The sequence below is a fragment of the Pseudopipra pipra genome, chromosome 6 (genome assembly GCF_036250125.1).
Source record: "Pseudopipra pipra isolate bDixPip1 chromosome 6, bDixPip1.hap1, whole genome shotgun sequence".
Classification (NCBI taxonomy): Eukaryota; Metazoa; Chordata; class Aves; order Passeriformes; family Pipridae; genus Pseudopipra; species Pseudopipra pipra.
The window spans coordinates 715,231-738,541 of NC_087554.1; the positions used below are offsets into that span (position 1 = coordinate 715,231).

Consider the following 23,311-nt stretch of genomic DNA (forward strand, 5'->3'; position numbering starts at 1 on the left):
TTGGTCCCTGAGTTTTAAGGTTTGGGGCCTTCATGGCTGTGGGTCCCTTGGGGACATCACTGAGTGCCCAGCCCCTGTCCCTGAGCTGTCACCCTGGCTGGAGGTGGGACCCCCTGTGTGCGTGGTCAGATCCTGCCCCCCAGGCACAGACAGGGACACAACACTCAGCTCACACATCATTTATTTAGTGACAAAGGGCACAAGGGGATGTCACCAAGGTGAGGGGATGACACTGTGTCACAGGGGCTGTGGGTGTCAGGACACGCTGAGGGTGTCACTGGGGTGGGGAGGCAATAGGGGTGTGGTTTGATGACACGGGGTGACCTGGCATGGGGATAGGGGGTATCCCTTCACGTTGCCATGTGCAGGGACATGGGATGTCCTTGTGTGCTGCCACGTTGGGAAGGAGAGACAGCACAGCACGCGTGGGGACTCGCAGGGTACAGGTGTGTCCCCAGAGATGCAGCAGGACGCAGGACGTGTCCCTGCCGGGCTCTGCCGCACGGTGACACAGGTAGGGCGGGTCCCTGTCCCTCGTCCCCGCGCGCTACCCGCGCTCGCAGATGAGCTCCACGACGCTGTGCTCCATGGGCACGGGGTCCAGGCAGCGGTGGGCAGCGCTGGCAGCCACCTCGTCCAGCAGCCCCTGCACCACGCGCTCGTCGGAGGCGAAGCGCCACAGGTAGAGCTGCAGGTAGTGCCCGTCCACCTGCACCTGCTGCAGCCCGAAGCGCCCCAGCGTGCGCAGCCGCACGCACTCCAGCAGCGTCTTCAGGCTGATCTTGATGATCCCCGTCAGCACCGACACCTGCGTGGGCACAGCGGGCAATGGGGTGGCATCCTCAGGGGCATGGGGAGACCCCTGGCCTGGCTGACGCTCCCCGGGAACTCCTGAGCCTGGGGACATGTGGCACATGGGCGCCCTGGGCCTGGTCACCCCTGAGCAGTGACACCTAGAACAGGGGACAGTGACACCCTTGTCCTGGTTGTCAGCTCCTGAGCACCCCCTAGGCCCCAACACCTGTGTCATGGGGACACCAGGGACATGTGACAGTGGGAAGGTGGGCAGTTTAGGGCCCCTGTTTAGGGATGTGGGTGGCCTCACCTTGTTGAACTCAACAGGGCTGAAGATGTCAATGCGCTCTGAGAAAAGCTTCTGGATGTTGCTGAGCAGGTGGGTGTCCATGGGAGCACTGGGGACAGGGAATTGGGGACAGTCAGGGACTTGAGAGAGCCAGGGATGTGGGGACAGGGACACAGGGACCATCAGGGGCCATGAAGATGGTGAGAGAATGTAGGGGTGGTTTGGGGACAGAAAGGGAAATGTGGGGATGGTCACAGGACATGGAGGGACAAGACAACTGTGGGACACAAGGGATACAGGGATCACCAGGGGATACTGCGACAGCGGGGGGGAACATGGGGATTGTTGGGATAAACAGGGATCATCGTTAGGACAGTTTGGGGACATGGGGACAGCCAAGGGCTGTCAGGTGGATATTAGGAGAGTCTAGGGGTGTGAAGAGAGTGCCAGGGAAGATGTGATGGGTACTGCAGGAGCGGCACAAGGCTGACCTGGGGGTGTAGCTCGGGGCATAGCGGCCGGGTGCCCGCGAGCTGCTGTAGACGGAGAAGGCACGTCGGCTGGAATCGCTGCTCTGTGCCCGCCGCACCCCCTCCTCGAAGAGCTGCCCCACCTGTGTGTGGCACCACACCCTCAGCACCCCAAACCCCCTGCTGGGACCCCCCCCAAACCACCCAGCATCCCTCCTAAAACCTTCTGGGATCCCCAAAGATCCTCAAGGACCAGACTGAGACCTCGGGCAAACCCTCTGGACGCTTCAGGGACATCAGCTCCCCCCTACCCAGACCCTCTGGAACATCTGGAAGCTGCTGGCAACTTCCCACCAAAGGGACCATCCCAAAGCCCTCAAGGACCTTATGGGGACCGCGGGGACCCCTCCGGGGGCCGCCAGCCCGACCTGGACGTCGATGGCAGTGATGTCCTCCACCACGCGCTTCATGACGGCGCGGACGTTGCGGGGCTCGACGGTGCCCAGCCAGTCGCGCGTCTCGACGCTCTTGCGCAGCATCTGCGCCACGGCTGCGCCCTGCACCTGCACGTAGTGGTCCAGCAGCCGCTGCGCCGCCGCCCGCGCCTCCGCACACAGCGCCGGCCCCGGGGTCACCGCCGGGCCCGAGTCCTGGGGGCACAGCGACAGGTAGGAACGGCCCCCACACCTCCCCTGCCAGCACCGGGCACGGGGTCGCTGCCAGCCCCGTGTGCTGCAGCAGCATCACTGCCCCTGTTGTGTTCGTGGGGCATCGGGGGCACCCTGGGACATGCAGAACCCCCCTGGGGACCTCCTGAGGTGCTCTTTTAGGGACGTTTGGGAGACACCGCACAGGTCAGGACCCTCCTGTCTCCACAGGCAGTGCCATCCACGGGGTCACCTCCTGGATGGACATGGGTGACGGCAGGGCACAGGGAGGGTCTTGGGGGTATTTGGAGGTACATAAAGACAAAAGGGAAGATCCCAAAACCCCCACACAGGGCACTGTCCCCACCACCATCCCCTGGGTGGGCACAGGGCCACAGAGGGGCCATCTGAGGTCACATAGAGGCTATTTTGGGGCTAATCAGCATTTTGGGTCTACTCAGGGCTGTTTCTGGGGACAGAGACAGAAGGAAGGTGCCCATGCTGTGGTGCCTGGGGCTGGGACACAGAGGGGTGCGGAGCCAATCTGTGACATCTTGGGGACATTCAGAGTCCCCTTAGGGACATTCTGGGGCTCACCTGGGGTGGGAACTGCTCATCGGTGAGGGTGAGGATGTAGCTGATGGTGGAGTTCTCGTAGTCCAGGCAGAGGCGGGCGAGGAGCAGCAGCAGGGCTGGGGGGGCAGCGGGGGCCCCCCGCTCGGCCGGGCCATCAGCAAAGCCACGGGCTGTGCGGCACAGCCAGCGCACAAAGGCCACCACCAGCCCCTCGCGCACCGCTGCCACGCAGAACTCCCCCTGTGCCACAAATGGGGGGGGGTCACACTCCAACAAAGCCCCCCAAACTGCCCCATGCAGGCTCCAAACCGGTCACTGAGTGACCCCCAGCCTGCCCTGTTCCACCCCCAAAATGCCCCATGCCAGCCCCAGACTGTTCCAGAGACCCCCTGACTACCTTTGGCTCCCCTGCCCTGCACCATGGCAGCCCCGAATCACCCCCCAAAGCGCCCCGTCCCACGGTGCCCCACCTTGAAGTAGGGCAGGCTGGCGAAGGCAACGTCCCTGGCGGTGAAGAGCTGCACGTAGGCCAGCACGGCCTTGAGCTGGCCCAGCACGGAGGCGGCCAGCGTGGCCAGCAGGTCGGGCAGGCCGGGCCCCTCCTTGCCGGGGGGCCGCGGCGCTGCCAGCGCCTGGCGCACGTCGCCCAGGCAGCCCAGGAAGAAGGTCTGCAGGGCGCGCAGGTAGCGGTCGACGCGCTCGCGGGCGGCCCGGGCCACCAGCGCGGCGGCGGCGGCGGCGCCCTCGGGCAGCAGCTCCAGCAGCGCCCGCAGCCGGCGGTGGAACCGGTCCAGCGCCCGCACCAGCAGTGAGGTGTCGCCCAGGCCGCGCTCCAGCGCCAGCCGCCGCTCCAGCAGCTCAAAGTAGCGCGTGGCCAGCGCGGCAGCAAAGGGCTCCAGGCGCCCCGCGTCCCCCCCGAAGAGCGCGCGGTACGAGCCGGCCAGCTGGCACAGCGTGCCCACGAAGGCCGAGCTGCCGCGGTCCACGAAGTCCAGGATGTCGGAGGCGGGTGGCGGCGTGGTGGCCGCGCCGGAGGGGTCGGAGGCGGGCAGCTCGGCCTCCAGCGCGGCCAGCTCGGCCTCCAGGCGCGCGCCCGCCTGGCTCAGGAACTCCTCGCTCAGCTCCTCGGGAGGCTCCTCCAGCTGCAGCAGCATCTCCACGCACTCGGTGAGTTCCTTGGGGTCCAGCGTCTCCTCCCTGGGGCGGGCGGGTGGGTGTGGGAGGTTCCAGGGTTAAGGGCGGGCACAGCGGGAAACGGGGAGTAAGCGATAAAAGTCATCGGTAGGCCCCAGAGTGAACAGTAGTTGGTCAAAAAATAAAGGGGGAAAACCACTAAACAGCACCAGGAGGTTCCAACAGTAACAGAGGTTAATGAGGGACTCCCTGAAGTTCATCAGTAGGCTCAGAGTGAACACCCCCAGACCCCAATTTCCTGAGGCTGCCATCAGTAGGCTCCAGAGTAAGCATCCCCAAATCCCCATTTCCCAGCAGTGCCATCAGCAGGCTCCACAGTGAATACTCCCAGACCCCCATTCCCAACCCTCAGCAGGCTCCAGTGTGAACACCCCCAGACCCTCATTCCCAGCCCTCAGCAGGCTCCACAGTGAATACCCCCAGGCCCCCATTCCCAGCCCTCAGAAGGCTCCACAGTGAACACCCCCAGGCTCCCATTCCCAGCCCTCAGCAGGCTCCAGAGTGAACACCCCCAGGCTCCCATTCCCAGCCCTCAGCAGGCTCCAGAGTGAACACCCCCAGACCCCCATTCCCAGCCCTCAGCAGGCTCCCGATCGGACGCACCGGAGGCGTGCGCGGAGGCGCTGGGCCAGCTCTGCCATGATGGCGTGGCTCTCGTCCTCGATGGCCCGGAAGGAGGGCAGGTGTCGGTAGTGCCGGAGCACGGCGCGGGCGCGGCCGTAGCAGCGCAGGGCCCGCGCCGGCTCCGTGCCCGCCCAGCGCCGCAGCCGCCCCGGCACCTCCACCAGCGCCTGCAGCTTCCGCAGCAGTGCCTGCACCCCTGGGGAGACACGGGGCTCAGGGAGACGGGGTCGGGAGGGCCAGGTCTTCCCCCCAGGGCCACTCATCCCTCCGCCCCGTACCGGCCAGCTGGGCGCCGCGGCGGTGCCGGTCCTGCAGCGCGGCGCTGACGCGGGCGCTCGAGGCGCTGATGGCTGCCATGTTGGCCGCCAGGTCGTCCATCTCTGCTTCCATGTGCCGGAAATCCACCTTCATCTTCCGGATGGTGTCTGGGGGGGGCAGGAGACAAGTGCTGGGTCCCTCAGCTGCCTGCCACCCCCCAGACCCTCCGGGATGAACGTACCCCAAACGCCACCCCCCAGAGTAGGCTGGGTACCAGGCTGGCTGCCAGCAGAGTGAACACCCCCAAATCCTCGTTTCCCAGTGCTGCCCTCAGCAGGCTCCAGAGTGAACATCCCAATATCCCAGCGCTGCCCTCAGCAGGCTCCAGTGGAGCCTCTCACCGGTGGCAGAGATGAATTTGTTGTAGTTCTCGTAGAGCAGGGTCTGCATGTCGCTGTCCAGGGCGCGGATCTCCCGCCCCAGCGCGGCCTCCCGGGCCAGGAGCTGCCCCAGGGGACACTCACTACGCACCTGGGGGGGGGGAAAGAGCTGCTCAACTGCCCCACACCCGGCTGTCCCCTCTGCAATCCCCCTATGTACCCCTGGGAGCCCCCGAATTGCCCCCCCGAGGTCCTCAACTTCCCTGCAGGGCCTCCCTGGGATCCCGAGCTGCCCCCCCGTAGTTCTGATTGCCCCCAGACCCCTCCCCTTGCTGCTCCAGAGCACCCCAGTACCATTTGTACAGGGAGTCATACAGTGTCCTACAGGGTCCCTATAGAAGCAGACCCATAGGATCCCCATAGAGGATCTTTTTGGGGTCTCCTCGGGGCGCTGGGGGAGTCCATCGGGGGGGGTCCCCGGGTCCAGGAGGGTGTAGGGGGTTAAAGGTCACGGGGTCAAAGGTCACCTTGGTCATGAAGACCTCCGGGTCGAAGTGGGGCCCGTTGATGTCCGTGGGGTCCGGGGCCGCCTCGGCCGCCTCGGCCGCGGACGGGCCGTAGTAGCGCTGGAGCGGCCCGTGGGGACGCCGCCACCCGCCGCCCCCGGTGCCTCCGGCGGCGGCCTCGGGGCTGCCCCCGGCGCCACTCCCGGTCCCGTCACCTGCAGCCACCGCCGCCATCGCTTCCGCCCCGGCCGCCGCTTCCTGCCCCCGCGTCACTTCCGGCGCGGCGGGCGGTTGCCGTGGCGACGGGGACGCGGCCCGGACATGGCGGAACATCCGGCAAAGGCCCCGTTACCGGGACCTGCGGCGGCCCGGGGACAAGGACCGCCCTGGGGACGGAGACAGGGATGGAGACACCAGCCCCCAGAGGGTGAGCAGCCAGTGGCACCCCCACCCCTGGCCCGTGTCCCCCGCGGGCAGGTCTGGGGACACCGGAAGCAGACGCAGTCTGTCCCCAGACCTGCCCCGGTGTCCCTGTGCACCCCCATCCTCGTTTCCCCGTGACACCGGGCGCGTCACAGGGCTGCGGGACCCCCCACTTCCCCGGAGGGTCCCTCTCCAGCCCCAGGGTGGCTCAGGTACAGCCAGGGCAATCAACCTTGTATGAGGAACAAACAGTAGGACTAGAAGGTCTAAAATCAGCTTTATTTACAGCAGGAACCCCCCCCCCCCGGCTGCTCCAGCAGCCTTTTGTCAGGAGTCGCCTGCTCCAGGAATTAGAGGCCATCGATTCTTCCCAAAGGGAAGGAGCCTGGAGCTGCCACACACCAGGGAAGCAGGAAGAACCAGAGGAAGTCCCTGCCACCTCCTTTCTCCTTGCTTTCCCTGCAGGATTTTTGCCAAATGTGGAAAAGAACACATCTAATCCAGCCAAGGTATGTTTTGTGAGCAGTTTGGTACAAGGGACAGCATTCCTTTTGCAGGCACCTTAGCTCCAGGACAAAGGAATTCCTGATGGGAAGAGAGAGAAGGCAAAGGGAACACCCAGCCACCCATGATGAGGCAAAGGAGAGACTAAATCAGAGGAAGAGGAATGGCTGGGCCCTGGTTGTTACAGGGAGAGAGAGGCAAATAAGCAGAGACACCCCCTAAGGCAAGGCAGGGGTTCCTCTGGTACCTTCTAAATTCATAAAACAAATCAGCAAATCCCTCCTGGACTCCCACTGTGGGGGAATTCCACCTCACCTCAACCTCTGCTTCATTGGCACAGCATCTCCCCGGAGTGCTCCAAAACCAGGGCGCCACAACAACCAAAATTAACTGGACCAAGGAAGATAAAGAGGGCCAAGCCAGGATTTAATCCAAGTTCTGCTCCTCTGCAGCTCTTCCCTGCAGCGACCTGAGAGTATCCAGGCCCAGATCCATCACTAATTCCATCCCAAAGCAGCACAGGTTTCCTTTCAGCCCAGGGACACCAAGGATAAGTTCTGCAAGTCCCGGGGAACCTGAGAGCGGCCACGCGGAATGTTAAGTCACACACTGGCCCTCCCCAACCCCGTAAATCAGCATCCTAAACCCTACAGCTCCCAAAGTTCAGCTGGCTGACAAAACCTCAGAGTATGAACAAGCCCCTGGATTTGTGAGCCCCACCTCACCCGTTCCCAGGCTCTGTGAGGGAGGTGACGGGGAAGTGGCCCTTGAGAACAGCCCGCGGCACACGAACGAGGCAGGAGGTCCCAGCCCCAAATCCCTGTTAGACACGGGGATCCCTTTGGAGACAAATGTCCTTGCTTTGGAAGAGCCGTCTGGGCCCAGCCAGAGCGACACGAGGAGCTGGTGGGAGGAAGAGTCACTTGGAAGGAGGAGGTCTGGTTGGAGGCTCCTCCCGGGAAGGTGTGGACAGGCCTGTGGGTGCCGCGGGTCCGGCCTGTGGTGCCTGCCCGGCTCGGGGCCCTGTGACACCTGCCCAGCCCGGCTCAGGTGCCCGCCCTGGACACCAGGTAGTAGAGGATGAAGAAGATGAGGATGAGGGCCACGGACACGGCGCAGAGCAGCCGGCGGTTGTCCCGCCCGGAGCGCGCCATGGTGGAGAAGCGCTTCACGCTGCCCGTCAGCAGCCCCGTCACACTGAGGAAATCCGAGTCCTGTGGAGGGCAGAGACAGCCAAGGTGGAGGCATCGTAGAGTCTTGGAATATCCCGAGTTGGAGGGATTCCACGAGGGTCATCCAGTCCGACTCCTGGCCCTGCACAGGACACCTCAACAACCCGACCGTGTCCCTGAGCTCTGGCAGGTTTGTGGCTACAACCACTGCCCTGGGGAGCCTGTTCCAGTGCCCAGCCACCCTCTGGGGGAAGAAGTTTACCCTAATACCCAACCTAATACAACTCCAGCCATTCCCTCGGGTCCTAGGATCAAGCCCATCCTACTGTGCCACAGATGAAGGAATCCTTGAGGAATCTCCCACCTCCTGGCTAAAAACATTCGCACAGAAGCTGCACAGCAGTCACCTGTTTCCCTCAAGGTCCTTCCCTTCCAGTGCTCCAGGATCAGCACCGTTCCCACCTTTCTGGAGCTTCTGCTCATGTTGCTCCTGAAATGCCTCAAAACCTCTTGTGTAAGAGCAGCGCGGTTTGGTGCCCATTTAGGGCTTCTCCCTTAAGGGCTCTCGCCATCCCACCTTTCATCTCAATTCCCTGATTTGTTGGGAGTTGTGTGGCAGACCAGGACACTCAACAGCCTGTGGGACCCAGAGCATCACCTGTACTCCCTCTGAAGACACCAGTGTCCCACATGCCCCACAGGGAGCCTGCTGGAGGTGCTGGAGTTCAGGAATTGGTTCATACAGCAGCACCAAACACCAAGGGAGAGCTGAGGAACAGCCCGGAGGCAGCTTTAATCCCAGCAAGGAGGGACCTCCACTGGCATTTCCCAGGTGTGCTGTCCCACATCAGCCCTTCAGGTGCCAGATACCAACCCTGCCCCATTCCCCAGGTCCTCACCATGCCATCCAGGTAGCGGTTCTGTTCCTCAGCGTCCTTGTCGATATCCAGAGCCAGCTGCAGAACAAGGGAGGGAACGGGCATTCAGGAGCTTGTCGCGTACGGAGAACCTCTAAAATGAAAGTTATCAAAGCAACCTGCTGCTTTCCTGGCTCCTGCAGACACACAGGGGCTTGTCTGGGACAGGAACAAGGAAAATGATTCTCATTTCCCTGTAGGGTTGTTGAACTTTTCCACCTCTGCAGCACTGAAAGTAAAGTCTGACTGTCTAAATCTGTCAGGGTGTTTAATCCCTGGGATACAAGGGCAGGAATTCAGAGTCTGCCCTTCTACACTGTGAGTCACTGACTTCTTTCGTGGTTTTTACTGTTTTTTAAATAATAATTTATAATAATGTTACAATTGTCACAACAATTTTATAATAACATAACAATAATTGTTAGAATAATTATAATGCTATAACAATTTTTATAACAATAAAAACCAGAGCTTAAATCTCTAAATCAAAGTACTTGATATTAAGAGCAAACCAGTTTTAAGATCATTTGCACAGAGACACAGGTATTTTCCAAAACTAATCTCCCTGCCTTTTTATTGTGATTTTTTTCCCAAGCAGGTGAGCTTGGCAACACCCCTCTGTGCAGGGGTGTTTATGTTTTATGTATGTTTTATGTTTCTTTTTTGATGTTTCTCTCTGAGCCTAAAACTCCTTTTCCTGAGTGTCAGGTGATGTCGTAAACCCCAAAGGGAAAGCAGGAATTTGTAAAGGTGTCCTTGGCACTGCACAAGTGAAAATTAAACCGCTGTATCACCAACTAAGGTGATGCACAGGAAGCCTCTGCAGAGCACAGGTGAGGGTGCTGGGGCACTGGCACAGGTTGCCCAGAGAAGCTGCCCCATCCCTGGAAGTGTTCAAATCCAAGGTGGAGCAACCTGGGCTAGTGGAAGGTGTTCCTGCCCACGGCAAGGGGCGGGACTGGATGGGCTTTACGGCCCCTTCCCACCCAAACCATTCCGTGGTTCTGTGATCCCCTGCAGCACCCCCAGGTAAGCAGAGCCCCTCCTTCCCCACGCCCCCCTCGGCACTCACGGATTTCAGCCTGGTGACCTTGCTGGCCAGGCTGTCGGCCATCCGCTTGTTCTCCACATCCAGCAGGTCCTCCATGGCGCTCGGACTCTGTCCTGGGGGTAAGAAGGAGGAGCACACGTTGTACCTGCCCTGGCTCGGCACACGTGTGCAGAGGGATGTCCGGCTGTCACAGCCCCGCCTCGCACCTCTGGAACCCTCCCAGATTGGCTGGGACAAAACCGCCCCAAACTTTCCCCAAACGGGCTGGGACAGGATCCCTGACTTGCCCCCTGAATTGCCACCGTGGCCCAGCAGCAGCAGCAGCTTGGGGGCTTCGTGCCCTGCGACATCCAGGGATGGGATTTGGGTGAAGCCGGGCAAATCCAGGGCTCTTAACCCCTCATCCGTGTTGGGGTCTCCCGGCATTATGACCTGTTGTGGGGCAGTTGGGGGGGTCAAGAGGGGAACTAGGGGTTCAAGGGGGCAGTTAAGGATCCCAGAAGGGCCCCGGAGGAGCAGTCAGGGATGCGGGGGGGGGGGGGGCAATTAGGGGTTCAATGGGGAGGGTAGTTAGGGATTCAAGGGGGGAAATTAGGGGTTCGAGAGGCAGTTAGGGGCTCAAAGGGTCAATTAGGGGCTCAAGGGGGCAGTTAGGGGGCTGGGGGGCAATTAGATGTTCGGAGGCGTATTTAAGAGTTCAAGGGACGGCATTTAGGGACTCAAGGGGGGCATTTAGGGGTTCAAGGGGGGGCCACTTAGGTGATCGGGGGGGCAATCAGGCGTTCGAGGGGGGCAATTCGGGGGCTCTAGGGGGTAAATCGGGGGACTGCGGGAGGTCCCGTGGGGTGCAGCGGGGTCGGGGGGCAGTTGTTTAGCCGGGCGCTCCCCTTCCCCCGACCCCCTCCAGCCCCCAAACCCGTCCCCTCACCTCGGCCCCGCTCCGCCATGGCCGCCCCGCTCCGTCCCGCCCCGCCGGGCGGAGCCGCCACGAAATGTCCGCCGCTCCTTCCTCCTCCTCCTCCTCCTCCTTCCCCCCGGCACCGGGACCCTCGGGCCGCTCCCCCGGGCCGGGGAGGAAGGGTCGGCGCTGCCCCCCGAGGGATCCCGGGCCGCAGGTACGGCCAGAGCCCCGCCGGGGCACGGGGCAGAAACGGGGGCGTGGCGGAGACAGTAGGGGTTTGGGGGCAGAGGTAGGGGCTTGGGACAAAAATAGGGGTTTGTGGACATAAAAAAGGGGGTTGGAATGTGCCCAGATGTCGGGGGAAGGAGGTGGCAAGGGGAGGAGCCAGCCAGGGGGGACGGAAAAGGGGGATATGCGCAGTGGTCCACTGGCTCACGCCATCGCCCCAAAAGCAGAGCGGGTCCCCTCCATCCCAGCCCCTTGGCATGGGGATGCTGTGTCCCTGCCCCGGGCCAGCCCAGCCCCCTGTCCCCGCGGCTTTCCGCCCTCCACAATGCGGGATTTGCCCTTGGTCCCCCCAAAACGCCCCTCTTTGGGTGCGCGGGCAGGCGGGGATACCCCGCCTGACCCCCAAAGCCCGGGGGCTCCCGGTGCGGGGTCCCGCTCGGTTGAGTTCGGTGTGACCAGCGCGGCCTCATCGCAGAACACGGCCCATGGCAACACGAGGGCTGAACGTGTATCCAAGCCCACCTGTGCACCCAAATCTGCCGGATTTCCCCCCATCGGGAGTCACGTCCCAGCACCGCGGGCTCGCGTGGCTCCCTGAGCCCTTAAACCGAGGCCGTGACTGAAATAATCCCGTCTCCCGTGTCCCTGCGCATCTGCTCCCTGGCACTGGCGGCAGGGACATCATCTCCCGGGGGACGGCGGCTCCGGCCGCGCGTTTGGGCTGTGCGTGCGGGGATCGGCCATAATCCGACCCTGCATGGAACCCTCCTCGTCTGCTTCCCACCTCCTGGAAAGGTACCTCCGCCGGGAGCCGGAGGATGCTCTCCCGCCCGGCTGCCTCGCCGCTCCATCCCTTGTCACTCCGCGGGAATGTTGCTGGGTTTATTTGTTATTTTCCCCCCTGTGCGGCAGCAGGAATCAGGGCAACCGGGGAGGAGGAGGAGGAGGAGGAGGCGGCAGGGAGCTATTTCAGGGAGCTGCTGTTATCTGCTCCACGTTAATCCCCGGCTGGTGGGGGGAAGGCTTTCCCTGAGCGCTTTCCTGGGAGGGCACGTATTAAACATTGAAAAGCAAAGCGAGGAAGAAGAGGATTAGCGGGAGAGAGAGGAAGCTGGTGCTGGCTTTGCTCGGGTTATCCATCTGCTCCGCTTTTATGGATGCAGCAGCGTGAGCAATATCACTTGGGGTTTGTTTTTTTTTTTTTTGTGTTGTGTTTTTTCCCTCCTTCCTCTCCCCACCCCTTTCTCTCTTCCCTCTCAGATATCTGTCTGCCGAGGTGCTTTTGCATCACCCTGGAAGTCCCCTCGCTCCCAGTTCCGCCGTAGCTGAGCTGTTGGGATAATGGAGCTCAGGGCTGTGGTCACCACGCTGGAAAGCGGGGAGCAGGACACGGTTCTTAAGGTGCTCCAGGTCTACAACCAGGAGGTGAGTGAGCATCAACCCCTCCCTGGTGTCAGGGGCTCTTAAAAACATTATTATCGAGATGCCAAGTAAAACCTGGCAGGGAAATAAGAGTCAGTGTAAGGACCCAGTAGGAGGAGCCTTTATGTTGAGGCAGGTTTGGGGGTGATAAAACAGGCCGGGGAGGAGCTGCAGGTGAAAGGATGTCAGGATTTGCAAGTCAAAGGTGATTAGAGGTGACTGCACAGCTCTGAATATCAAAACCCGACGATTTGGAAGCAGAGTTGGGAGTGTTTCTAGCCATAAAGTGGGAAAAGATTATCTCTGGGGGTAAATTTCTGCCCGGAAAAGAGGAGACTGAGGGTAGACCTCAGCTGTTTACAGCTTCCTTCCGAGGGGCACCACTGATCTCTGCTCGCTGTGACCAGTGACAGGACCCGAGGGAACGGCTGGAGCTGTGTCAGGGGAGGTTTAGGACAGATATTAGGAAAAAGGTTCTTCTCCCAGAGGGTGTTTGGGCACTGAACAGGCTCCCCAGGGCAGTGGTCACGGCCCCAAGGCTGCTGGAGCTTAAGGAGCATTTGGACAACGCTCTCAGGCACAGGGTGGGATTGTTGGGGCTGAGCAGGGCCAGGAATGGGACTTGAGTGATCCTTGTGTGTCCCTTCCAACTGAGGAGACTCTGTGATTCCGTGAAATCCCACTTGAAACAGCCTCTGGTTGTCAGGGAAATTTCCTCCGGAGGGTTCCCCCGGGAGGGGCTGGCCCTGCGGATCGCTGTGACTCACTCTGCACCAGGCTGGAGGAGGTGGGAAGCCAGCAGGGAAAACCTGAGGAATGTTTTGCAGAAGCGTGTGTGAGAGAGGGAGTGTGGAACTGTTCGTAGCAGTGGGATTTGGAATGGGGAGATCTTGGCCGAGGAGGAGCAGACCCCACAAGCGGGTGCCACACCAGAGTCATCGAGGTGCAAACAGCGTCTGTGTGACCGGCTCAAGGCCCCCAGACCACAGCATTTCCCGTGGATCCCCCCCAGCTGGGTCCTTCCCGGCGTATCAGGCACATGGAACTCGAGCCAGAGGGTTTGCTGGCCCGTCTGAAGGAAATGGAGCAGTCAAAGAGGATTATGAAACTGCACATAAAGCCGGCGTGGCCTGGCATCACTTTTGCTGCAAGACTGATGGTTCTGCAACCTTTCCTGGGGATTTATTTTAATTCACTGTTGCACACACAAAGGTTTTTTTGGTTGCTGGGAATAAACTGCAGCTAAAGCAAAACCCCCAGGTATGGCCAAATTACCCCCAAGTGGGATTAGAGCCTGCAGAGAGGACGTGCTGGGGGAAGAACGAGCCTGGCTGCCTGCGGAACAAAGCAGTGATCCAACAGCCTGTGGATGGATCAGCTCACACAGCCTGATGGGAATACACCTGTCCTGCCCCCACCCCCGGGGGCTGCTGCTGCTCCTGGCTGCTTCCAGGCTGGACAGACCAACGCCATCCCTGGGCTCTTGGTGGCTGCACACACGTCATCAGTGTTTTATGGATTTTAAACAGTTTTGTTCTCCGTGCTCGGACCAAAGGTTTTCTTGGTGTAAACAAGGATTCATTCACTGGGAAGTGCTGCTTCTCCCCGGGAGCCTGTGGTCTCCCTGTGCTCTCAGGTTCCATGGGAGCAGGTGAGACTTCCAGGTGAGCCAGGAAGGAGACTGTCAGTGAAGAACAACCAAAAGGCAGAAACAGAAATGTTTCCTGTGAATGGAGAGCAGGAGTGTTTGTTAGGAAGGGGACCTGTGGAGATCAGGCCCCTTGTGTTTAAAGAACTTGACCTGGGTAACCACAAAGATCTATTCCCACGTACCAAGGAGACAGCACTTTTTTTTTGGTCGGGAAAAGAAACAAATAAATGTCAAGGGGAGGATGTGTGCAGCATCAGCTTGGTGGTGTCACTGAGCTGAGGAATTACCGGCTCATAGGGGATATTGGGATTGGGATGGGTACCCACTGTGCTGCTGAAGGATTTAATCTAAATCCATCCATTGGTTGACCCGTGGCATTCTGCCAGCGCCATGGATCCAGGGGTGATGCCTCTCATGGCAGGGACTGTTGGGAGAAGGTGTGTTTGCTGTTGCAGCGTGTTTTGGACCTGCTGCTTTCCAGTGGAATGCCCTGGTTCCATGGAGTTTTAACCTCTTCCTTACTCTGATTTGTTTTGCTTTTTCCACAGAAGTCTCAGTGCTTCACCTTTGAGGATGAGGAGCGGGAGGAGAGGAAGGTAGGCACACACGCTCCTTGCTTTTCCTCTTTGGTCGGTGTGTAAATCTGCTGCTCCATACTTGTGTCCAGCTGGGCTTGGCAGGCAGCTCCCACAGGGAAAGAAATGAGAGTGTGCCATTAACTTGGACAGGGAATGGTGCACTCGGAGCACCTGGCTCTGGTTTTTCCAGCAGGAGTTGGTGTTTTGGGTAAAAGTCAGCATCCATCTGGCATTAGCAGCGGTCCTGTGATCCATACAGTCCCAGCCACGAGTGTAATGGGTGTGATCCCCAGGCTCCCAGGAAGGGTGAGGGGTTCCACTGGGAGCCAGCAGCGGGATTTGCCTGGAGCTGGCACTCAGAGGGAAGGAATTGCTTGTTCCTGCTCCTGCAGCTCTTCCTGCCGGGCCGGCCTCGTCCTGGCTGCTCTGCTGCAAGAACAACTCTGGGTCCCCAGGATTATTTTCCAGCTGGCTCAGTTTTGCGGTCAGTTCACTGGTGGATGGTGCCAGTGCCCGTGTTAGCACAGCAAGTGCAGACCAGGCGACCTGGGTGGAGAACAGGACCTCCTTTGGCTGAGCCAGTGCCAGCTGCTGCCAGGCGGAGCGTGCCCAGGCACAGCCCGAAGTGTGGGATTGGATCTGACCAGATCCGAGCTCTTTGCTGCCGGACATGGATCCAGGCACAGTGTCCCACTTTTGGGGTGCCTGCCATGAAATAGGAGTCGAGCATCACCACCAGTTCCTGGCGCTCGGGTGTCCCGATGGTTCAGCCCTGGGGTCTCTTTCCCCTGAGCCAGCCCAAGGCTTTGCTCGCTGTGTCTGGATCTGAAACTGTCTCTGCCTCCTGCATGGAAGGAGCAGGGGAACAGCTGTATTTCCTCACTTCCCCAGGGTGTGACCGTGGGGCACTCCAGGAGCCTCACATTAAGGACTGAAGTTCCTTTTTTTCTTCATTCCTTCCTTCAGTAGTTTCGTTTCGCCAGGGGAGGCTCAGGTTGGGCATCAGGAGGAATTTCCTCACGGAAAGGGTTGTCAGGCACTGGAAGGGGCTGCCCAAGGAGGTGGTGGAGTCCCCATCCCTGGAGGAACAGCTAGATGTGGCACTCAGTGCTCTGGGCCGGGTGACAAGGTGGGGATGGGTCACAGATTGGACTCGGTGGCCTTGGAGATCTTTTCCAACCTAAATGATTACGATTAATGGCTGCAACCTTAACAATTCTCTGATTATTCTGAAGTGTGACTGGTGGGGCTGCGTTTAGCCAGTTGCAACCCTCATTTTCGGGTTCCTTTGCTCTTTTAACGTCACGGAGAGATCCGTGGCTTCAGACGTGTCGTGTTAGAGGTCTGCTGAGCTCTCACCTCACCCAGCTGTGTGTGTAGGTGTCACTGGTGCGATGTGAAGTGTTGCCACACGTGGTTGAGCCTGAGCTGCCCGTGGCTGTGAGGCCTTTCCTGTGCTCCTCCGTGACTCACCGTTCCCCGCGGGGATGAGCTTTGCAGCTCCCGTGAATTGTGTTAGTGGGGCTCTGCCAGTCTGTACCCACGGAGGATCTGGGCCAGTAGGTCTCCAGGCAGCACTGGGGTTAAGGAGATGCTGCTTTATTTGAATCGCCTGAGGTCTCTTCACCTCCGTTTCCCAGGGCATCACGTGCTCTGCTCACCTCCCTTGGGTCCTGTGGCCCTCCCTTGGTGGTTCTCTGATGCCTCTCTCCACCTCTCCATCTGTTTGTGGATGCTCTGGAGCAGGTGCCTCCCTGATCTCACACAGGAGCAGAGAGCTGCTGTCAAATGCATGGTGACTCCTGAGGGAAGCCCTGAGGTGAAGGGCTGAGGGAGGTTTTTGCCCTCAGTGCAGTGGTCAGGCAAACCCTCTCAGCCTGAACCATCCTCACCAGGGCAAAGCTACAACAGTGACCTGTTTGTGCCCTCCCTTTGCACCCAGTACCCTCTCCCAGCCATGTGTTGCTGGTTGTTCTTGCCCAAACTGGTGCAGGACCCAATGCCAGAGCCAGGCACTTCCTGAGTGCTGCTGAGTACACACCTGAGCAGACCCAGGTGATGCTCCCGTTGTCCAGGGCAGAGCGTGACGGGGTTGGAAAGAGCACCGGGAATTGTCGGTATCCCAGGCATTGCTTGTTTCCAACTGCACAGAAAATGGCCCAGCTGCTGATCAAGTTCCTGGAGAGGGAGCTGCAGCCGTCCTGCCAGGTCACCTGCCTGGAGAGCATCCGCATCCTGTCCCGGGACAAGCACTGCCTCGGCCCTTTCACCACCGAGGAAGGCCTGAAGACCCTCTCCAGGCATGCCGGCATCGACTACTCGGAGGAGCTCATCCGGGAGGTCCCGGACTTGGACGTGATCCTGGAGTCCCTCAAATGCCTGTGCAACATCGTGTTCAGCAGCCCGCGGGCGCAGGAGCTGACGGCCGAGGCGCGGCTGGTGGTGGGGCTGGCGCGGCGCATCAAGCTCTACAACGAGCGGAGCCTCCCTCACGACGTCAAGTTCTTCGACCTGCGCCTGCTGTTCCTGCTGACGGCCCTGAGGGTGGACGTCCGGCAGCAGCTCGCCCAGGAGCTGCGGGGGGTCAGCCTGATGGCAGACACCCTGGAGCTGACGCTCGGCGTGAAGTGGTTGGACCCCTACGAAGTCGCCGCCGAGGAGGGGCTTCTCCCGCCTTTGCCTCGGCAGGAGACGGAGCGGGCCATGGAGATCCTCAAAGTGCTCTTCAACATCACCTTTGATTCCAGCAAGAGGGAAGTGGACGAGGTAAGCTCCTGGGGTCTGTGGTGCTCACCCGTCCCCGGGATCTGGCTTTGCTGGTTTTCTCCTCCCTTGCATTTCCTCCTGTCCCAGACTGGTCCTCGTGCAGCCCCAGGTACATGTCAGGGTGGTGAGGGACTCAGGTGTGCCCCGGGCACTGCCTCTGCCCAGTGCAGCATTAACCCTTACAGCGTTTAGAGCATTCCCATTTAAAAGTTGGGGATTTTCCCTTAATGATGTGATTTGCTGAGGGAGAGGGAGAGCAGAGCCCCCAGATAATTCACATCTGAGCGTGGCCAGGTACCTCTTCACCTTCAGGCCAAGGTCAGAAGGAGGTGTGATGGAGAACACCTTCCCTCTGGCTAATCCATGGAGTGTTTTAGAGCCTAGTCCAGCCCTTAACTCAGTGTCACAGAGTGAGTGGAAGTGTGTCGGGCAGCTGGAAGACCACGTGTTGGCCCCAAAAGGAGAACTGGGAGGCTGCTTCCCCTGGAACACCCCGCTGTGCATGATCAGGCTGTGGCTGCAGGGGCAGCAGGCTCTGGGATGTGTGGGATACCCTTTGCTGATCAAGGTTTCCATTTTCCACTTTGGGGCCAGGAAGATGCTGCTCTGTACCGGCACTTGGGTGCCCTCCTGCGCCACTGCCTCATGATCTCGGCCGACGGCGAGGACAGGACCGAGGAGTTCCACAGGTGAGTGCTGGGAACCACCTGGGCCTCGAGCTGCCCCTGGAGCAGGGCTCCCCAGGCACATGATCCTCTTCCAATGTCCTTTCTCAGGCTGTCCCTACAGCGACAGCCGTCTCAGTGGGCAACTGGCCAGAGCAGACTTGTGCTGCTTTTGGTAAAGAGTCCATGAGGTGGCCTTAATTAGCCTTAAGCCATGCTGAGAAATTGGCTGTGTCATGTTGCCGGGCATTACTGGTGCAGGGGTGTCAGCTTGGAGCAAGGTGACACGGTTCTGTCCCCAAGAACACGCAGTCAGGGGAAAACCAAGCAGTGCTGGTGAGGAGGAGTGACACAGCAGGACAACACAGAGACGCACCTTTGACCACCCGGGCTGGCTCTGTCAAATCCCCTGGGTTCTCAGTTGTCACTGGAGTCTCTTTAGAGTCCCCAGCTGCCCAAAAAGCAGTTTCAGTTATTCCCTTTCGGTGGTGTGTGGAGCCTGGGGTGCTCCAAGACAACTTGGGTCGCGGGGTCCTCGCACTCCTGGAAGTTAATGACAGGCCTTTGTTTCCATGGAGCTGAAGGACTCGTGTGAGCAAAGCTCCATCACTGTGTGTTCTCTTCTCTTCCCTTTCACACATGTAGCCACACAGTCAACCTGCTGGGCAACCTGCCCCTCAAGTGTCTGGATGTGCTCCTGACCCCCAAAGTGCGGCCGGGCTCGCTGGAGTACATGGGTGTCAACATGGATGCAGTCAGCATCCTCCTGGATTTCCTGGAGCGCCGCCTGGACAGGGTGAGGGCTGGGGGGGGGTGTCCTCACTGCTCGTTCCCACAGGTTCAGGGCACCTTTCCCTCAGCCTGCAAGAGCCCAGTGCCAGCATGCTTGGTTTGGGGTTGTAGAAAGGGCAGCTCTTGGCAGAGCTGTGGTCGATGGGACTAAACCAACGTGGACAGGAAGGTGACTGTCATTGCTTTGAGGGCTGCAGGCCCTCAAAGATCAGTGAGATCAGTGGAACAATGGATGATTAGCTGGGTGACTGACATATTAGCCCTGTTTCACTCAGCAGTGAAAGCCTCTGGAGGCCTGAATTTGCATTGTTTTCAAGCTGACCGTGGTTTTCAGCCTCAGGAGTTATCCCAAAGGGCCTCAGAATTTTACCACTGCACTTTTCTGCCCCGGATGCCCTGCCCAAGGATTTCTGGCACTGCCTGTGCCACGGCGAGCTGTGTGGTGTGGGGAGGGAGGAGGTACTGAATGCCTGTGGCAGGGACCGGGAAGCTTTGTGTCCATCTGTCTCGTGTTCTCCAGCGTGAGCCAGACAGGCTGAGCTCGGCATGACTGACGTGCTGCTCCTTTTGGGGGTGTTTCTGCAGGGCCACAAGCTGAAGGAGAGCCTGACCCCTGTGCTGAACCTGCTGACGGAGAGTGCCCGTGTCCACCGCCAGACCAGGAAGTTCCTGAAGGCCAGGGTACGCTGTGCTCAGCCCGGAGGTCAGGGACGCTGCCCTGAGGGGAGAGGAGACGAGCAGACCCCTGGTTATGGCCGCCCTCCGCACACCTCCGGGTTCTCACGTGGGTGGCTGAGGCCTCTGGCACCCACAGTGTTTCTCCCACGTCCCCAGGTGCTGCCGCCGCTGCGGGACGTGCGGAACCGGCCGGAGGTGGGGAATTCCCTGCGGAACAAGCTGGTGAGGCTCATGACCCACATCGACACCGACGTCAAGCACTGCGCCGCCGAGTTCCTCTTCGTGCTCTGCAAGGAGAGCGGTGAGTCCTGGGGCCTTGGGGGGGCTTTGACAGGGGACCCCTCAACGTGGGCTCCGGGAGAGCCAGAGTGCATTCGATGGGGTCCCTCCGTGAGGGACCTTCCCTGGGGACAGGGAAAAGGGGAGGGTTCCAGGGGCTCTGTGGGAAGGAGGTGAGGGACAATCTGTGCTCGGGCCAGCCCAGCACCCTGCAGACAGCCTGGCCCACGTCGAGCCCCCCGCCCGTGGCTGCTGTCCCCCTGTCAGTGTCCCTGGGTCTCTGTGGCCCGGCGTGGCCGTGGGGCTGGAGGCAGGAGGGGAGCACGGCGTGGTCTCTGTCCTTGTCCCGGCAGTGTCCCGGTTTGTGAAGTACACGGGGTACGGGAACGCCGCGGGGCTGCTGGCGGCGCGGGGCCTCATGGCCGGCGGCCGGGAAGAGGGGGAGTACTCGGAGGATGAAGACACGGACACGGAGGAGTACAAAGAGGCAAAGCCCAAGTAAAGAAGTCTGCTCCCCCTCTAGAGCACCCCTCTTTCCACATCTTCTTCCCGTTCCTGCTCTATCCCTCTCCATCTCCTCCTGCCATCTCCCTGTCCTGCTCTTCCATGTGCCCATGGCTCCTCTCCCTCTCCAGAGCCCAGTGCTGTTGCACCCAGCTGGTTTTTGGCTTCTCTTTTTCCCTTCCCTCTCTTTTGCCCTTTCCCTCTCTTTTACTCTGCAGTGGGTGGTACCTGGAGGGTGGGAGGTGTGTGGGGACAGCCCCAGGTCTGTGCCCACCTGTGTATCCCGCACTCACCAGCTTCCTTTTCAGTGTCCCTGCAGGTTGGGTTTCTTGGGATTTTCTCCATTAGCTTTTGAGGAGAGGGAGGAAGTGTCACCTGGCCTTGTGCACCCGGTTTCCAGTGGCACTGTGGCATTGGCAGGAGGGGGTGTTGCTCCTGCTGGAGAAGTGGGCAGGTTTTTTAAGGATGTAGGTTGGAAGCCCCCATAGAACTGTGATGGCACTTGGGCACTAAGGGCACGAGCAGAGGTGACAGCCAGCCCTGCCGTGCCATTCCTCTGCTCCACAAGGCACAGGAGGATCCCAGACAGCCCTTTGTCCCCCTGCTGTCCCCTCTCCCGTGCCCTGACCTCACTGTCGTCCCCGCAGCATCAACCCCGTGACGGGCCGTGTGGAGGAGAAGCTTCCCAACCCCATGGAAGGGATGACGGAGGAGCAGAAGGAGCACGAAGCCATGAAGTTGGTCAATATGTTCGACAAGTTGTCCAGGTACCGGGGCGTGGGGGTGTGTCCGTGTCCACACCTGCGTGTCGGGGGTACATCTGTCACAGGCCTTCCTTTGGCTGCATTCCCAAGGCCTGAAGGGACTGAGGAGAGGGAGCGGTGGGGATACCTGGAGAAACTCTTCCCTCAGCTTTGGCACGATGGGACACTGCGAAATTCCTTCCTGTGCCTGCGCTGTTCCCAAACACCTGCTTGCCATGTTTGTCCAGGAACTCAGGAAGGACAGCGGTCTCAGTCCTGGCCAGGCTGTTCAGGAGGAAGCAGCATTTTGAGGACAGACAGCAGCCAGTGCCACCAGCCCCTTTCTCTGCTGGAAACCTTTCTCCAGTCATCCCTCATCCATCTTTCACAGGTGCTCCAGAGGAGCCCAGTGAGTTCAGGAAGGGAGGGAAGTAACACGTGTACTCCCATCATGTGTTAGAGGGAGAGGAACACAGACACCAGTGCTAGTTTTCCTGTGGGAATCCTGAACCTCACAGAACAGGACTCTAGAAATGAGCCTGTTCCAGGGAAGCTGAGCATGGGAATGGTATTGTTTGTGGATTGTGCTTCCAGCCACTACCTCGCCACGCTGGAGGTTTTAGGGCTGGGACTGTCCCCGTTTCTCAGAAGGGATCCTTGGTGGTGCCTGGGGTATTCTGGGCCATTTCCACAAGCCCTGTGTTCCTACTGCATTCCTGGTCTGTTCCTCTGCTCTCCAACAGCTCTGCCTTACCTTTCCCGGCTGCAGGGAGAAGGTGATCCAGCCCATGGGCATCACTCCGAGCGGGAACCTGGCGCCCATGGACAACGCCATCCGCAGCATGGCCGACGAGCGCTCGTCGTCCGACTCGGACCTGGGGCTGGACTGACCCGGCTCCCGCCCCAGCCACGGAGAGCTGGGCTCCAGCCACTCTCCCTCGGGAACTGGTGCTGCACCCAGAGGCTGGCACTGGGCCAGGACTCTCCCTGCAGGATCCGTATCCAGCCTGGATCCCTCACAGCCCACCACACGGAACACCTGCCTCCTTCCCAGCTCCATAGCCACCTCTCCTTCCAGAGGTCTCCGTGGCCTGGCTCCACCTTGATCTCTCCTGTCGGCAGCCTGCAGGATTTCACACTCCAAATCGCTTCCGGGACTTTCCAGTAGGATTTTTTTCATTTAAATGCGTGCTGTTTGGGAAGAAGGGTCAGGGAGAGGCTCTTCCTGCCGCTCCATCAGGGTCCGTCGATCCGCGGAGCCTCCTGCGCGTGCCCGGCCCCACGGTGGGGGGCTGCTCCCTGGGAATGCTGTGGGAAGGGGGGGGGGTTTACTGGAGAGGGGTGTGGGCCATGAATCACAGCAGCTCCTGGGGAGGGGGATCCGCAGGGTGTGGTGCAGGAGGCTGTGTCCCAGTGCACCGGTGTCCACGTGCACCTGGAGCCCGTGGGTGAACAGAGGGAAACGGAGTGAGGCCTTTGAGGAAGCTTCCAGTGTCCCACTGGCCACGGGAGAGAGCGTGTGGGTGGCTGCTGGGAACGCTCTGACGGCCCTTCCCTGGCACTGGGCACTGTCCCTGTCACCAGCCAGCTGGGTTTGGGCGTTCACCTCTCCCCAAATCCCGCTTTCCAAAGGAAAGGCCAACACCTGTGCTCCTTCCTTCGCTCCTCCTCGCTGTCCCTGGGCCTCTCTGTGTCCCAGGGGCCGCTCTCAGGCCTGGTGTAGATCTGTCTTTATTTTTACTTCTGTTTTCTTTTGAAAGAAAACCTTCCCGTTGGTCTCATGTACCCCAGTTCCCAAATGTCCTGTCACGAGTAGGAATGCACAAGTGACGCTTGAATAAAGCCAACCTGACACGTGGGCACGTGGCCGTGATTCCTCGACCGCCAGGAAATCCCTGGGAACCCACGGCAGAGGTGTTCCCAGGTGTTCCTGCCTGTGTGTCCTTAGGAGCTGGGGGTGTTTCTGAGCGTGGTCTTGGAGGGGAAGAGCTGGAGAGGTACTTTGCTCTGTTGTCCCTCTGTGCTGGGCACTCCTGAGGTGCCTCCAGTGCTGTGTCCAGCTCTGTGACCACCCCTCATGGCGAGGAGGTGGTGCTGGAGTGTGTCCAGGGAAGGAAACAGAGATGGGGAAGTGGCTGGAGCACCAGGAGGCTGAGGGAGCTGGGGGGGCTCAGCCTGGAGAAAAGGAGGCTCAGGGGGGACCTTCTGGCTCTGCAACCCCCTGACAGGAGGGGGGAGCCGGGGGGGGTCGGGCTCTGCTCCCAGGGAACAAGGGACAGGATAAGAGGAAACAGCCTC

At 60.2% G+C, this 23,311-nt stretch overlaps 3 protein-coding genes and 1 long non-coding RNA gene across 8 annotated transcripts; 2 read left to right on the forward strand and 2 right to left on the reverse strand.

Moving 5' to 3' along the window:
* Positions 1–164: 164 nt before the first annotated feature.
* Positions 165–6,087, reverse strand: VPS51 (VPS51 subunit of GARP complex). The gene is made up of 10 exons (XM_064659820.1): positions 5,761–6,087; positions 5,255–5,384; positions 4,874–5,020; positions 4,575–4,791; positions 3,248–3,974; positions 2,799–3,017; positions 1,983–2,204; positions 1,576–1,697; positions 1,106–1,193; positions 165–808 (listed from the first exon to the last, which is right to left on the reverse strand). Exons 1-10 carry the CDS (start codon positions 6,070–6,072, stop codon positions 548–550), a joined length of 2,445 nt encoding a protein of 814 aa, XP_064515890.1. The 5' UTR covers positions 6,073–6,087; the 3' UTR covers positions 165–547.
* LOC135416666 (uncharacterized) lies at positions 6,086–9,571 on the forward strand. Its single transcript, XR_010431663.1, has 2 exons — positions 6,086–6,166; positions 6,451–9,571. It is a non-coding gene; the product is annotated as an uncharacterized LOC135416666 (long non-coding RNA).
* BET1L (Bet1 golgi vesicular membrane trafficking protein like) lies at positions 6,421–11,851 on the reverse strand. Of its 3 annotated transcripts, none has more exons than XM_064659915.1 (4): positions 11,720–11,851; positions 9,828–9,919; positions 8,738–8,794; positions 6,421–7,880 (listed from the first exon to the last, which is right to left on the reverse strand). In XM_064659915.1, the coding sequence occupies exons 1-4, from the start codon at positions 11,784–11,786 to the stop codon at positions 7,713–7,715; spliced, it is 384 nt and encodes a 127-aa protein (XP_064515985.1). In that variant the 5' UTR covers positions 11,787–11,851; the 3' UTR covers positions 6,421–7,712. The 3 variants fall into 3 exon arrangements, with proteins under 3 accessions (XP_064515985.1, XP_064515986.1, XP_064515984.1); XM_064659916.1 differs by having other exon boundaries at positions 11,735–11,848; XM_064659914.1 differs by lacking the exon at positions 11,720–11,851 and adding an exon at positions 10,735–11,560.
* On the forward strand, positions 10,825–22,872 carry RIC8A (RIC8 guanine nucleotide exchange factor A). 3 transcript variants are annotated; one of them, XM_064659855.1, is made up of 12 exons: positions 10,838–10,921; positions 11,612–11,730; positions 12,196–12,360; positions 14,557–14,604; positions 16,738–17,352; positions 17,947–18,041; positions 18,663–18,813; positions 19,395–19,490; positions 19,644–19,788; positions 20,120–20,264; positions 20,918–21,037; positions 21,783–22,872. In XM_064659855.1, exons 3-12 carry the CDS (start codon positions 12,277–12,279, stop codon positions 21,901–21,903), a joined length of 1,620 nt encoding a protein of 539 aa, XP_064515925.1. In that variant the 5' UTR covers positions 10,838–10,921; positions 11,612–11,730; positions 12,196–12,276; the 3' UTR covers positions 21,904–22,872. The 3 variants fall into 3 exon arrangements, with proteins under 3 accessions (XP_064515923.1, XP_064515925.1, XP_064515924.1); XM_064659853.1 differs by lacking the exon at positions 11,612–11,730 and having other exon boundaries at positions 10,825–10,921; XM_064659854.1 differs by lacking the exons at positions 10,838–10,921; positions 11,612–11,730 and adding an exon at positions 11,937–12,102.
* Positions 22,873–23,311: the final 439 nt, after the last annotated feature.